The 15,541-nt window shown below is 40.4% G+C and overlaps 1 protein-coding gene and 1 long non-coding RNA gene across 14 annotated transcripts in view; one reads left to right on the top strand and one right to left on the bottom strand.

The window, feature by feature from the left end:
- The window catches only part of LOC105477232 (uncharacterized), a 392,595-nt gene extending 378,377 nt beyond the window's left edge, over positions 1-14,218 (bottom strand). For 4 of the 8 annotated variants that reach the window (XR_011621263.1, XR_984573.3, XR_011621264.1 and 1 more), the window contains exons 1-3: positions 13,976-14,215; positions 5,256-5,353; positions 4,727-4,819 (exon numbers count right to left, since the gene is read on the bottom strand). This is a non-coding gene — a long non-coding RNA (uncharacterized lncRNA). Of the gene's footprint in view, positions 1-4,726; positions 4,820-5,255; positions 5,354-13,975 lie in introns of all 8 variants that reach the window. The other 4 variants (XR_011621267.1, XR_011621266.1, XR_011621262.1 and 1 more) reach the window with 3 other exon arrangements.
- A 53-nt stretch (positions 14,219-14,271) lies between these two features.
- Positions 14,272-15,541, top strand: part of LOC105477230 (progestin and adipoQ receptor family member 3) — a 27,355-nt gene continuing 26,085 nt past the window's right edge. For all 6 annotated transcript variants that reach the window (XM_011733634.2, XM_011733632.2, XM_011733630.2 and 3 more), the window contains exon 1: positions 14,272-14,668. In XM_011733634.2, the coding sequence (XP_011731936.1) occupies positions 14,484-14,668 (185 nt within the window). In that variant the 5' untranslated portion in view covers positions 14,272-14,483. The remainder of the gene's footprint in view (positions 14,669-15,541) is intronic.

Genomic DNA, 15,541 nt, shown 5'->3' with positions numbered 1-15,541 from the left:
CCTCTTCCGGGAGGATTTGAGGAATTCTCCTCTGAGGAAGGACACTGGATAAAATCCTAAACAATCATTGCTTGCTAGTAAGAAGGAAAAGAAGGTGGCCAGAACAGACCAGACAGATGGGGGTAGGAGAAGGACAAAGTTACACAAAAGGTCCCGACTGTGTCAGCCCTTAATCCAGAAGAAAGAAGCACGCTAGAATTCAGAGTTCCCTTAAGTAAGCAGCGGAGACCTTATTAAAATGCACTAAACTTGGGAGGATTCTCAGATCATCTTTACTGAATAAAGACTCTGGGGATAAGCTTTAATTAATTGAGAATAAAGAGAGTGGGAGATCACTAACGATATCCCCAAGTGGAAAAGGATAGTAGTTGGAGGCCAGTACTAAAATCAGACTTTTAATTTGTGCTCAGGGAACCGCTAGCTCCTGAAAGCACTGTTTTCTCATGGTTCTGAAACTTCAGTGAGGGCAAGAATGACTAGTTTCTTTTAAATCCTTCATAGTCTGGCTATGTAGCTGGGAAAAGGCAGGTCTAAGATTTTGTTTTATTTTTGTTGTTCTTAACATACATCCTAGTGATTCAAAAGCAGATGATCAATAAATAGATCATACTCTAAGAAGCAGTGCCTTACAGCGCTATACCAAGGGGTCTGATAAAATAGTTAATACCAATTCCAGAGCTCTGAGCTGTATAATTCTAAATGTTTCACATGTGTGCCAGACAACTAGATGCTATCACTGGATGTGACATATTGACTTGCCAGAGCCACATAAGAGCTAAAAGTGTTTTACACATTTGCCCAGAAGCATAAAGAAAGCTATGCAAGCACAAAACAGTGTCTTTGTAAATATCATGGAATAGTAATAATGAAATTGCTATTTCTGGGCGTGTTGTTAATTCTGCTTTATCTATCTATACCTGCAGGTTTCTGACGGTCTGTACTCAGCGCTAGCTGTGGCCACACTGTGGAAGGAAAAGCTGAGTCCCAGCTGGACCAGGTGAGCCTGATGAACAGTGGCCTGCCCAGGAACCAGTCAGATTTCACCAGCTATTCATCTCCCCAGCCTCAATCACCCTGAGCCCTCCAAAAGAGGAAAGATGAGCCAGAGATTAGGTAGAGAGGGAAGTTCAAAGTGAAGCACAGGGGAGGAGAAGAGCTATTTATCCATTTTCTGAGCTGAAGCTTGCCTGTCAAGAAAACATTCTTTGTTTCAGTTTTCCTGAGGAAAATAGAACAGCAAATTATGTTCCATTATGATAAAGATAAAGGCAAAGCTGCAAAACCATTGAAAAATTATGTGAACTTAATTACTAAGTTTTGTATTTTAAAAACTCTTTAAATTTCTAGTGGGCTGAATTATTCATATTTAGGAATTTCAATTCATACATAGATAATTTTTTTTTAATCATAGTGTATCAACCTTAAAATCACTCATTTCTCACCCCTATCTCAGTGTAAGGCTCAAGCCGAGAGAGCAAGAGGTGACAATTCTGCAGGAGAAGAGTGCCATCTGCAGGAGGATTGTATAATACCTGGCAAAATCCTCAGAGTTAACAAAAATGAGACAATTCATTAGTGGAGATTCCACACTCAGCAAGTTGTCTGGTATACAGTAAACTCAATAAATTATTATTGCTATTTGCATGGTAGTAAGGATGGCAATATATAATTTTGCACTGAATCTCTTGAAATTGAAAAACAAAAACAAATCAAAGCCCAAAGAAAGAACCAGAGTCTATTCAGCTTAGTCAGATCATTCTCCTGGTTTTCATAGGAACACTTCCAGATATGTAAGAGTCTATATCATTTTTAAAAGTCTTACAGAAGGAAATTCCACAACCTCTTATATTTATACCCATGGCTCTACAAACTTCAGCAGGGTCAGGGTTAGGAAAACTTAGCGATGTAAATTTAGTTTGGAATGCTCTCCTTCCTCCCCTTTCAGAATTGATACCAGCCCTCATTTTAGAACATACGTTCTTTCATTTGTTCAATAAATATTTTTGTGCACCTGCTATGTTCAAGGTGCTGTGATATTTAACCTGCATACAATGGTGAACCCACCATATTTCCTGTCTTTCAAAAGATTACAGCCAGTTGATCCTATAAGACTCCAGGATGCTCCTGCTTCCTTTTCCCTGTCTCTCACTTCCTTTTTCAGCTCCTTCTTCCTTCTTCCTTATAAATACTTCATGCTAGGAACTTCCCACAATCCCCCTTACTCCCAACAAAACTAAACTGCCCATACTTTATTTTCTCAGGGTTCTAATCTAAGTAGTGACTAGCTAATCCAGTAAATGATTTCATGACAATTGCTAATTGATCTCATCAGCAAAGCAATTTGAATACATTTTAGTGAGGTATTTCTGAAGACACAACAAACATGTAGGCCTCTGTGTTGGACTAATGGAGATGATCTTCTGAGTTAGGCAGGGCCTTGTGGTGTATGTGGTACCTGATACTCCAAAGAGCAGAACGAACCTTGATTTTTGGTTTTATGCCATCATTTCAACCTATTTCTAAATTTGCCACAATAGAGTTAAAGAATTCTATTGAAGATGTGCCCAGTCATTTTTTAGTACAGAGCAGCTCCTTTAAATTATTGATAAATGTAAATCTCTTCTCATGCTTTTCTCTGATAAAAACAGGCTCCCAGTAATAATTAAAACCACGATTGAAAAATGAAACATTACATTAACTTGCATTTTTCATTTTTATGCATATTTTCCTAAACTTTACATAGCAAATAGATGATAAAGCCACCACTGAACTTCCTCAATTTTATAAGTTCAAATCAGATAGGAGATTATTGTAAGCTACTACCCCTGTCTATTATAAGAGGTGATTTCTAGTATAAGTGGTTCCTGATGCATGTTCTTAACCATTCTGCAAGATGGTGTTTGTTTAATTCTGGGCTCTGCAAATGGTGGTCCTGTTTCTGACAGCATTTAATTATTAAAAATAAAACTACATCAGCCCAAATTAAGACAAAAATCCCTTCATTTTCTTGAACTGGAGTGTATATATATTCATACCAAAAAAAAATAAGAAAACAAGTAATAAGAACATATGGTTTGTATCCCAAAATGTAAACATTTTCAATAAGGAATAGATTATGCTTCTTTATTTTAATATCTATCTCTAATTTTAAGAAGGCCCAGTGGAAACTGCATCAACTGCCTTTGAATATTTCCTTGGATATGATTGGGTTGTTAAACTTACATGTTCAAATCTCCTGGATAAGAATGATCTGTAACAACCCACTACAAATTTGGGCAACATTTATAAATAAGCCTTGGGAACTTACTCCTCGGAAAGTTTTAAATGCCATAAGAGAAGGGAATTGAATGTTATTGATGATTTTTCAATGCCAGGTACTTTGTATATGTTATTTCGTGTGACGTCAAACCCTGTCAAGTTATTTAGGTTGTTTAGACTTATCCTCATCTAATAGATGAGAAAATCAAGGCCAAGAGAAACTCTGTAACTTGCCAGTAAGTTTTATTGTTCAGACTCAGCCTCACGTCCATCTGGGTCTAGCATGTGTTCCTTCTGTGATACATGAAGACCCTTATTATAAGTGCTGGCTATGAATTTCAAATGAAAAGATGGTCTTGGCATTGGGATGAGATGATGTAACCAAGGCAAGGACTCTGGTGGAGCACCCTAACATGGAACACAGTAATGGACTACCATAAAAAACAGGAAAACATCTTTAAAGAGCATGTGGTTACTTATTTAATATACATTACTCATTATCAAGCTATGTTTACCATTTGTGGGGGTTTTAGATCTAATTTTCAAAGTGTAGCCATTTGGAGATTAAATATTATAGTGTAATATCTGTACATTATTTCTGGTGAATCAGACTTCACTATTGCTATAAATACATTTTAGGCTAAAAAACCCTGACTCCTAGCGTAATGAATAAGCTTATCCCCCACATTTAAGCTTTATTGATTTCTGCTTTGCATTATGTTTCAGAATATTTAGAATGTCATTTTTGTAGTTAATAGGATTGCCTGTGCAGACGGTAAAAATACATTTATTCAAGCCCCATCTTCATTCCAAAGATTTTGGTATAACATTATTTGTTCATTTATTTATTTATTGAAAATTTATTGTAAAACCTTTTGGTATTTATCATAAACCCAAGCATGAAACTACCATCTGACCATGACCCAGCAATTGCACTTTGGGGAATTTATCCCAGAGATAAGAACAATTCGATTTTCACAAAAACCTGTACAATAGTGTTCACAGTAGCTACATTTATAATAACCCAAAAACTGGAAACAACCCGATGTCCTTCAACAAGTAAAGGATTGAACAAACTGTGATATACCCAATCCCAAAGGGTGACATACTGTATGATTTCATTTATATAACATTATCAAAACAACACAATTATAGAAATGAACAAATCAGTGGTATCAGGGGTTAAGGAGTGGGTGGGCAGGAGAAAGTAGGTATGGCTGAATCCACAACATAAGGGATCTTTGTGGTGATGGATCTTTGTGGTGAATGATACCACACCTTGACTGTTATCAGTGTCAATATCATGGTTGTAATATTGTACTATATAGCTTTTCAAGACGTTATTATTGGAGGAAACTGAGTAAAGGGTACAAGGGATCTCTGTCATTTCTTAAAATTGTATGAGTCTACAACCTCAAAATAAAAAGTTTAATTTTTTTAAAAAAAGGTCAAGCATGGTGGCTCATACCTGTAATCCCAGCATTTTGGGAGGCCAAAGCAGGAGGATCACTTGAGACCTGGAGTTCAAGACCAGCCTGGGCAACATAGCAAAACTGTGTCTCTACAAAAATAAATAAATAAATAAATAAAAAGTAGGGTTATTTTTTTGAGGGGAACTCTGAAATAAAAATAAGACGAGGCCAGGCGCGGTGGCTCACGCCTGTAATCCCAGCACTTTGGGAGGCGGAGGCGGGTGGATCACGAGGTCAGGAGATCGAGACCATCCTGGCTAACATGGTGAAACCCCGTCTCTACTAAATATACAAAAAATTAGCCGGGTGTGGTGGCGGGCGCCTGTAGTCCCAGCTTCTAGGGAGGCTGAGGCAGGAGAATGGCGTGAACCCGGGAGGCGGCGGAGCTTGCAGTGAGCGGAGATCGCGCCACTGCACTCCAACCTGGGCGACAGAGCGAGACTCTGTCTCAAAAAAAAAAAAAAAAGACGAAAATAAGAAAAAAAAGTAAAACAAAAAAAGTTAGCCAGGCATGCTGGCACATACCTGTGACCAAAGTTACTCAGGAAGCGGAGGCAGGAGGATCGCTTGAGGCCATGAGGTTGAGGCTGTAGTGAGCCATGTTCGCACCACTGCATTCCAGCCTGGGCAACAGAGACATTATCTCAAAAAAAAAAAAAAAATAGATAGATAGATAGATAGATAGATAGATAGATAATCACATCAAAAGCACTGGTACTACAAATAGAATAAATATCCCTTAAAAGACATCATATATTGTAGTAAACATCTAGAAGAAAGCAGGCAGTTCCCATGCAGTATGGCAAATTCAATGCTACAGTTTTCATAGAGGCCAGGGGACAGACAGAGGTAAGAAGTCAGATTGCCATGAGACAACGAACAAAAGGAAAGTTAGAAATGGAGACAATAAATGTAGACTGTTTCTAGAAATATGGCTGAGAATGGAAGGAGAGAAATCTATAGTTTCAGAATAACATACCAAAAAAGAGAGAGAGAGGTTTTCTCACAACTAAAATCAGAGAAGTGAATAAAACTGAGACCCAAAAGTCCATACAAGAGATCAATGAAACCAAGAGTTGGTTCTTAGAAATAATAAACAAGACTGATAGACTGTTAGCCAGATTAACAAAGAAAAAGAAGAGAAAATCCAAATCAGAATGATCAGAAATGACAAAGATGACATTACAACTGATCCACAGAAATACAAAAGATTCTCAGAGACTATTATGAACACTTCTATGCACACAAAGTACAAAATCAAGTGGAAATAGATAAATTTCTAGAAACACACAATGCCCAAGATAGAATTAGGAAGAAAGTAAAAACCTGAACAGACCAATAACAAGGTTGGAAATTGAATCTGTAACAAAAAAACCTACAAACCAAAAAGAGCCCTGGACTACATGGATTTACAGCTGAATTCTACCAGACATATAAGGAAGAACTGACACCAATCCTACTGAAACATTTTTTTCAATCAAGGAGGAAGAGCTTCTCCCCAACTCATTCTACAAAGCTAGCATCATACTAATACCAAAATGTGGCAGAGACACAACAAAAAATGAAAATGTCAGGCCAATATCCCTGATGAACACAGATGTAAAAATCCTCAACAAAATACTAGCAAACTGAATCAAATGCAGCACATTAAAAAGTTAATTCACTATGATCAAGTAGGTTGTATTTCTGATATGCAAGGTTGGTTTAACATACATCAATAAATGTGATAAGCAGAATCAAAAATGAAAACCATATGATCATCTTAACAGATGCAGGAAAAGCCTTCAATAAAATCCAGCATCTCTTCATGGTAGAAACCCTCAACAGATTAGGCATTGAAGGAACATACCGCCACATAATAAGAGCCATCTATGATAAACCTACAGCCAACATCATACTGAACAGTCCAAAAACTGGAACCATTCCCATTGAGAAGTGAAACAAGATGAGGATGCCCACTCTCACCATTCCTATTTGACATAGTACTGGAAGTCCTAGCCAGGGAAATCAGACAAGAGAAAGAAATAAAAGGCATCCAAACAGGAAAAAAGAAGTCTTTGCTGAAAATATGATTCTATACCTAGAAATCCCTAAAGATTCTGCCAAAAGGCTCTGCGAACTGATAAACAAATTGAGTAAAGTTTCAGGATACAAAATCAAAGTACAAAAATCAGTAGCTACATTTGATGTAGAGAATCAGTTCTCTACATCAATCATGTTCTAGCTAAGAACCAAATTAAGAACACAATCCCATTAACTATAGACACAAAGAAAATGAAATACCTAAGAATCCATCTATTAAAGGAAGTGAAAGATCTCCATAATGAGAACTACAAAACACTGCTCAAATAAATCAGAGACAACACAAAGAAATATAAAATATTCCATGCTCATGGCTTGGAAAAATTAATATGGTTAAAATGGCCATACTACCCAAAGCAATTTACAGATTCAACTCCATTCCTATCAAAATACCAGTGTCATTTTTTACAGATTTAGAAAAAGCTATTCTAAAATTCATCTGGAACCAAAAAACAGCCTGAATAGCCAAAGCAATAACTAAAAGAACATATTCAGAGACATCACACTATCTGACTTCAAACTATACTACAAGGCTACAGTAATCAAAACAACATGATAACGGTATAAAAACAGATACAACAGTGAACAGAATAAAGAACCCAGAAGTAAGCCCACATACCTACAACCATCTGATCTTAGACAAAAATCAACAAAAACAAGCAATGGGGAATTGTGCTGGGATAAGTGGCTAGCCATATGCAGAAGAATAAAACTGGACCCCTACCTTTCACCATATATAAAAACTGACTCAAGATAGATTAAAGATTTAAATGTATCACCTCAAACTATAAAAAGCCTGGAAGAAAACCAAGGAAATACCCTTCTCAACATAGGCGTTGGCAAGAAATTTATGTTAATTATGACAAAAACAAAAACTGACAAGTGGTACTTAATTAGAGAACTTCTGCACAGCAAAAGAAATTACCAACAGATAAATAGACTACAGAATGGGAGAAAATATTTGCAAACTATGTATCTGACAAAGGACTAACATCCAGAATCTACAAGAAACTTTAAAAAAATAAACAAGCAAAAACCAAAGAATCCAATTAAAAAATGGGCAAAGGACATAAACAGACACCTCTCAAAAGATGACATACAAGTGGCTAAAAAACATATGAAAAAATGCTCAACACCAGTACTCATCAGAGAAATGCAAATCAAAACCCCAATGAGATATCATCTCACACCAGTCATAATGGTGGCGATTATTTAAAAGTCAAAAAACAACAGAGGGTGAGTGATATGGTTTGGCTCTGTGTACCCACCCAAATCTCATCTCAAATTGTAATCTCCTCATGTCAAGGGAAGGACCCTGTGGGAGGTGACTGGATCATGGAAACAGTTCTCCCATGCTGTTCTCATGATAGGGAGGGAGTTCTCACAAGATCTGATAGCTTTAAAGTGGCAGTTTCCACTGCGTGCTCTTTCTCTCCTACTGCCATGCAAGAAAGTGCTTGCTTTTCCTTTGCCTTCCACCACGATTGTAAATTTCCCGAAGCCTTCCCAGCCATGTGGAACTGTGAGTCAATTAAACCTCTTTCCTTTATAAATTACCCAGTCTCAGGTAGTATCTTAATAGCAGTGTGAAAGCAGACTAATAAAGTGAGACTATGGAGAAATGGGAATGCTTATATACATTGTTGGTGGGAATGTAAACTAGTTCAGCCACTGTAGAAAGTGGTTTGGAGATTTCTCAAGAAACCTAAAACAGAACTACTATCTGACCCAGCAATCCCACTACTGGGTATATACTCAAAGGAAAATAACTCATTCCATCATAAAGACACATGCACCTGTGTGGTCACTGCAGCACTATTCACAATAGCAAGGACATGAAATCAACCTAAATGCCCATCAACAATGGATTAAAGAAAATGTGGTACATATACACCACAGAATACTGAGTAGTCACAAAAAAAAGAACAAAGTTGTTCTTTCAGCACTTTACAGGAACATGGATGGAGCTGGAGATCATTATCCTAAGCGACCTGACATAACACACAAACAGAAAACCAAATACCACGTGTTCTCACAAGTTGGAGCTCAACATTGAATCCACGTGCTTGTAAAAATGGGAAAAAGAGACCCTGGGGATCACTAGATGGAGGAGGGAGAGAGGGGGGTGTGGGCCGAAGAACTACCTGTTGGGTACTATGCTTACTGCCTGGATGGTCTGAAGCCTCAGTGTCATACAGTTTACCCATGTAAGAAACCTTCACGGGTAGCCTTTCATCTATAATAAAAGCTGAAATGTTAAAAAAAAAAAAAAAAAAAAATCACAGAGGATTTTTTTTTCTTTTGCAAACTATTTGCAAAATAGTTTGCAAATATTTTCTCTCATTCTATAGTCTGTTTACCCAAAGATGCTTGTTTGCAACATGTTTAAGTACCAAAGGAAAAAAAATAGAGAAGGAAAGGTTGGAGATACATCTGAGAGAAGGATAACTGACAGAGCAAGGTCCATTAGGAAACTAAGGGGAGCCTGATCCAGAAAATAGGTAGCAGGGTTGACCTTAAGTAGGAGGTGTTAAAGCAGTCATTTCTATTGAGACAGAGGAAAGGAAACAAAGAATGGGCTTTAATTATGAGTGAACTTACAGGTGGAAGGCTAGCAATAGAAAGTTGAGAGAGTGCCTACTCTATGAACTCTATTTTCTCTGTTAGATAGGAAAGAGCTGATCTGCTAAGGAAGCAGGAAGATGGGCATCTATCTTTTTTTTACTTGAGATATGATATCAAGTAAACATTTAAAATATCCAAATGATGTTGACGGTTCTGTAGAAATTGTAAACAATCTGTAGAAATACCAATCCACGCCATCCTGTCATTTTCTTTAGCAATATGGTTGTAGAATTAAAGAGGACACAGTTAAATTGATGAACTGCTTCCTTGTTTTTTCAGATAAGCTTAATTAGGCAGGGGAGTTAAAAATCATTGACAAGGAACTGGTTGCAGTGACGGGGATGGAAGCAAAGGATGTTACTAATAAAATTGTGTCAAGGGAAGAGATGACTGCAACACTTTTGGCTTAACAGGGTGAGTAAATAGAGATTTAGGGATGTAAACAGATTTAGGAGAAAATATTTTTAATATTTTTAATATTTCAGGTTTCTATATCCAGGTCTACATGCAAATCCAGATGCATAGAAAGGAAATCTGACCTGAAAAAGATAGTAACTGAAGCCATGGAAATATAAAGGGAAAAAATAGAATTTACACCACTGAAGAAGGAATCCTGAAAACACTCTGAAGGGTCAGAGAAATAGTGGCTTAAAGTCCCCTGGGACTTTATAGACAGGCCAGAAAGATAAGGAAAAGAGTCCAGATGAGGGTGGTCCCAGAAGTCCAGAAAAGAGAGTTCAATGGTAGAGTGATCAAAATGTCAGTGCTGCTGAAATTGGCAGAGGTTGTTGTCTAAAATTTGTCTTATTCATCTCTGTTAGCATATAGGAAAATGTGTGACACATTGTCAGAATTCAGTAAATGTAAAGTTCTGTGTTGTGGACATCCCAATACCTGTGAATCTCACTCCAACACTGTTTGAATTACAGTAAATGCAGAAAGTGCAAGGAGGGAGAGAGGAAGGAAGGAAGGAAGGAAGGAAGGAAGGAAGGAAGGAAGGAAGGAAGGAAGGAAGGAAGGAAGGGAGGGAGGGAGGGAGGGAGGGAGGGAGGGAGGGAGGGAGGGAGGGAGGGAGGGAGGGAGGGGACGGAAGGATCTGTCTTACCCAAAGGCCCCATTCAGCCCCCATGTCTCCTGTCCCCAGGCTCCTGCTCCCACTTGGAAATTCAGGACTTCAGCTCCTTGAGAACTGCATCCCTGTCCCATCCACACCACCTCAACCATCTCTAAAATCCAGGGTTTCTCTCACAGGTGTTCATGATAGGGTGCTGCCATTTTCCCATTATCTCTGGGCAGTTCAGTTCCCCATCTTGCCACTTCAAGAGGCACCAAGGTCTCCTGCTGGATGCTGTTGATCCCCACCTATCACAGATGCTGGTGCCTCACCAAGTACATCAACAAGTTTTATTCTTCCATCAGACATGCTGCTGAAGATCTCTGTTAAGCACCATGACTAAACAGCCAGAGCCCTCAAAGTGCCACAATGTTGTTATCTGTGGGGAAATGTGCCCTCTCATCTCTGAGTTACCCTCTGTTAGAGGTGTCCCAAAGCAGTGTTGCTCCTGCTTCCGCTGTCATACAAACTTGAGTGGAAGAGCTCTTTCCATTTCTATTATTTTGTTTTTTTACCTATAGCTCTCTTTCTCACTCTAGGACTCAGGCATGGATTGTTGCTATATCTACCTTATCATATTTGTTCATGCATTTCATAAGTGGCTTTTTTGTTGTTGTTGTTGTTGTTGGTTTTTGAGACAGAGTCTCGCTCTGTTGCCCAGACTGGAGTTCAGTGGAGTGATCTCAGCTCACTGCAAGCTCCGCCTCCCGGGTTTACGCCATTCTCCTGCCTCAGTCTTCCAAGTAGCTGGGACTACAGGTGCCCGCCACCACACCCGGCTAATTTTTTGTATTTTTAGTAGAGACAGGGTTTCACTGTGTTAGCCAGGATGGTCTCGATCTCCTGACCTCGTGATCCGCCTGCCTCAGCCTCCCAAAGTGCCATTTTTAGTTCTTTACACTAGTTTCCCATCATTATCATAACTCAGCTACTTTCTGTGTGTCTGATAATCTCTGGGCATCTTTCTACATTGTTTCAAATAACAGGCTAGGGATTCTCTTCCCACATCTCCAGGTCAAATTCCTAACCAAGTAACCGATTGGTCAAACTAATTACCGTTGTTCTTGAATGGACATTTGTGCCATCACATGTCACAGACTACTAATCTACTTGTGGGTCAGCAATAGCCTCAAGGTAGTATCATATGGTACCAGCAAGAAATACATGCAGAAGGAACCTCCTAGAGGAGGTCTGTAGGAGTGGCAGGCAGGCATTCTCAGGCATGATCGTCCTACACTGGGAAACGAGAATTTCTATGCACAGTAACCTTCAGTAGAGACAATGTACTGAGCATGTAGTAGGTTCTCAAACATTATTTTTAGCTCCATGACTTAAAAAATAAGTCTCACTTCCTTCACAGGACATTTAAGTCCACTTAGGATATATCTCAATTTACCTTTCCAGTTTTATTGATTATTTTTCCTTGAACTCTCTACATAGCTCACATTTGTTGAGTGCTAACACTATGTCTGGTACTTTTCTAAGATTGTTATATGGATTTAGTCATTTAATCCTCAACAACACAAAATACTGTTATTAGTCTTATTCTACCAATAAGAAAACTGAGGCTCAGAGAGGTTAAGTTACCTGCACTAGGACATGTATTAATAGTTAGTCAATGATTGAACAGAAATTCAAACTTCAGTACATGGCTTCAAAGTCCAAGATCTTAATCACTAAGCCATACTGCTTCTCAAAAATTAACTAATATTACTACATAATAAGAATAGGTATTATGAGTGATTATTGTATGTTGTCAGGGTTCAGAACACCACACCCCAAAGTTTGGTGCTTTGACATGCTGAGTTCTTTAAACTAAAGGAGACTGGGAAGGCCTCAGAACTAAGGTCTCTCTGAACTTCTGTCTGTCCTCCTTTCTTCCTTTTCCTGTTCTTCCCAAGTGGGTCTTACAACCTAGAATTTCTCTCCCTAAAGCAATCCATAAAACCTAGTAAGGGGCTAGGAACGGGGCATAGTGGCTCACGCCTGTAATCTCAGCACTTTGGGAGGCCGAGGCAGACAGATGGTTTGAGGTCAGGAGTTCAAGGGCAGCCTGTCCAAGATGGTGAAACTCCATCTCTACAAAAAGTACAAAAATTAGACGGGCGTGGTCGTGGGCGCCTGTAGTCCCAGCTACCCGGGAGGCTGAGGCAGGAGAATCGCTTGTACCTGGGAGGTGGAGATTGCGTGAGCTGAGATTGCGCCACTGCACTCCAGCCTGGGCATAAAAGTGAGACTCTGTCTCCCCCCACCAAAAAAAAAAAAAAGAAAAAAAAATCTAGTAAGATTACTTTCTGACCGTCCCTGCCTTTCCGTGGTCACAAAGGAATTCTGACTTACCTCACCTGCAACTAGGTCATAAAACCCTCATTCTAGAGAATTCCTGCCCTATACTCTGAGGCCAAGAATTTTAATGAACTGGCCTTTCTAGGTTCCCCCCTCAGTTTATCATTAGATGATGCCCCTTTTCAATCATGTTTCTCCACAACTATCCACTCCTTTCATCAGACTTAGCATACATTTTTTCCTGGGTCTTTGTGTCATTTCTGAAGACTCCTCTGTCATATAAAACTTTGTTAAATAAATTTATTATGCCTTTTCTTGTTAATTTTTATTACTTATTTTTTGAGACAAAGTCTCGCTTTGTCACCCAGACTGGAGTGCAGTGGCACAAACACGGCACACTGCAGCCTCGACCTCCCAGGCTCAAGCAATCCTCTCGCTTCAGGCCTCAAACTCCTGGGCACAAGCGATCCGCCTGCCTTGGCCTTCCAAAATGTTGGGATTACAGGCATGAGCCACCTGCGCCCGGCCGGCTTCTCTTAATTTTTTTCATAGGAATGTCAGCTATGAACCTTGCGATAAGTGAGGACAAGATATTTTTCTTGCCCTTACAGTGCCAAACAATGGATAAGGGTTCTATTATACATGCGGTACTCAAACTGATGTTTTGCCCTGTTGCCACTATAAGTAAACATTTGCATCACAGTACACAGCCAGAAACAAAGCTGTAACATTTCCTCTAAATGCTACTATAGCCGCACTCCACAGGATTTAATATGTTCTATCTTTATTATTCAGTTAAGTAGATATTCTTATTTCCATTGTGATTTCTTCATCAGCCCTTGAAATATTTGGTGTATTGCTCAGATTCCAGGCGTGGAGATTTCTAGTTTTCTTGTTACTCTAGTTTAATTCTACTGTGATCAGAGAACATAACGCTGAACGGGGTCGCAGTTTTGAATGCGCGGGGGCTTTCCTTTAAAGCTCAGGATGTGCTGGATGCTGGTGTATGTTCCATGTGCATCAGGTTTCCTCTCTTTCCAACTATCGTGCTAAGAGCTGACTTCAGCTTAGAAATCCTCAAAGTCCCTTCTGACACTAAGTGCGTGTAATTCCAAGCAATAAACTAAACGGTAATTACCTCGAACTCTTCTTCCTGTTAACTCTTTTCCTCTTGGTTTTTCAAAATGCAGCAACTATTACTTCTAATAAAAAAACAGAAAAAGAAAAAAAAATCCACTTGTATTCGCCTGTAGCTCTGTGCTTTCGGCTCTTCTCCCAGGCAAACGAACACCCCGGGCGCCGCCAAACCACAGGGCCAGAGACGCCGGCACCCGGGCAGCCACCAGAGCCCGCTGGAGCACACGCCGGCCCGCGCCAGTCCCCTGCCCCTCCCAGCGAGGGCTGAGGGGCGGGGCCGCGGCGGCGCGCTGACGTCAGAGGAGGCTGCGACGCCGCCGGGTCCGCCGCGGCGCTGACGGTAGTGGCGGGTGTGAGCGCAGAGCCGGGCCCTGGGCAGCGGCGGCGCGGTAGGACCTCGCGCAGCGTCCGCGGACTCCGGGGCGGGGGCTCCAGCGGCAAAGCCCCCTCCCCGGGGAGGCGGGGCCTGGGGGAGCTCCCTACCCAGGGAGCGGCGGCGGCCGGGAACGATGCATCAGAAGCTGCTGAAGAGCGCGCATTACATTGAGCTGGGCAGCTATCAGTACTGGCCGGTCCTGGTGCCCCGTGGCATCCGCCTGTACACCTACGAGCAGATCCCCGTGTCCCTCAAGGACAACCCGTACATCACCGACGGCTACCGGGCCTACCTGCCGTCCAGGCTGTGTATCAAAAGGTACGGTCTGGCCGCCTCCGCCTGGAGTGTCCCCTTCTCTCACCTACACCCTTTTTGTCTGGTCCCCCTTCTGCTTTCCCCGCCTTTCTGCTTGCCCATCATTTCCTCCCCGCCCCATCCTTTTCATCCCTTTTTACCGCCTCTCCTCCCCCGTTATCTCCCCTTACCTGGCCGGGGTACTTGATCCACGGAATAATCATGATAGTAACAGTGATCATAATTACAACTCTCCTATGGCGCTTTGCTGTTTACAAAGGGCTTTTACATCCTTTATTCGGTTTATTCGGCTCAATGAGATATATGTTGGAATCGGGCTGAGCCATATTTGCCCGGTGTATACCTAAGCTTGCTTTCTTTTTAGAGCAACCCTCTGGGAATTCAGTAGCTTTGGGCCAGAAAAATGCCTGTATCATAGGAAACAAGTTAACATATACGCCCAAGATTTATTCATGTAGCAAATACTTATGGAGCCCATGCAGAAAAAAAGCAAACATGGCCCTTGTTCTCATGAAGCTACTAAGGTGTAGCCTGGGTAACAGACATTAAAGAGATAATTACACAATTACATAATAACCATTGTGGGAAAAAATGCTGTGTAGGAAAAGCACTGTGGTAAAGAGAGCCCATAACGGGCACCGAGTCTCCACTAGAGCACCACAGAAGCATCTCTAAGAAAGAAATTTCTTTATCATTCTAAACCTTTAAAACCACAGTCTCTTGAAAACCTGTGTTTAAAAAAAACAAAACTGAAAAATAACTGTTCTAGTTCTTGGAGTAACTGTCCAAACTTACTACCTGTACTGAAATACAGGACCTCTGCTTTAGAAGAATTAAGATACAGATGTTGGTTAGCTCCAGGTCACTGTAGTGGCA

The sequence above is a fragment of the Macaca nemestrina genome, chromosome 3, assembly GCF_043159975.1.
Source record: "Macaca nemestrina isolate mMacNem1 chromosome 3, mMacNem.hap1, whole genome shotgun sequence".
NCBI lineage: Eukaryota > Metazoa > Chordata > Mammalia > Primates > Cercopithecidae > Macaca > Macaca nemestrina.
The sequence above is the reverse complement of the archived record's forward strand: the minus strand, read 5'-3'. Positions and strand labels throughout refer to the sequence as shown.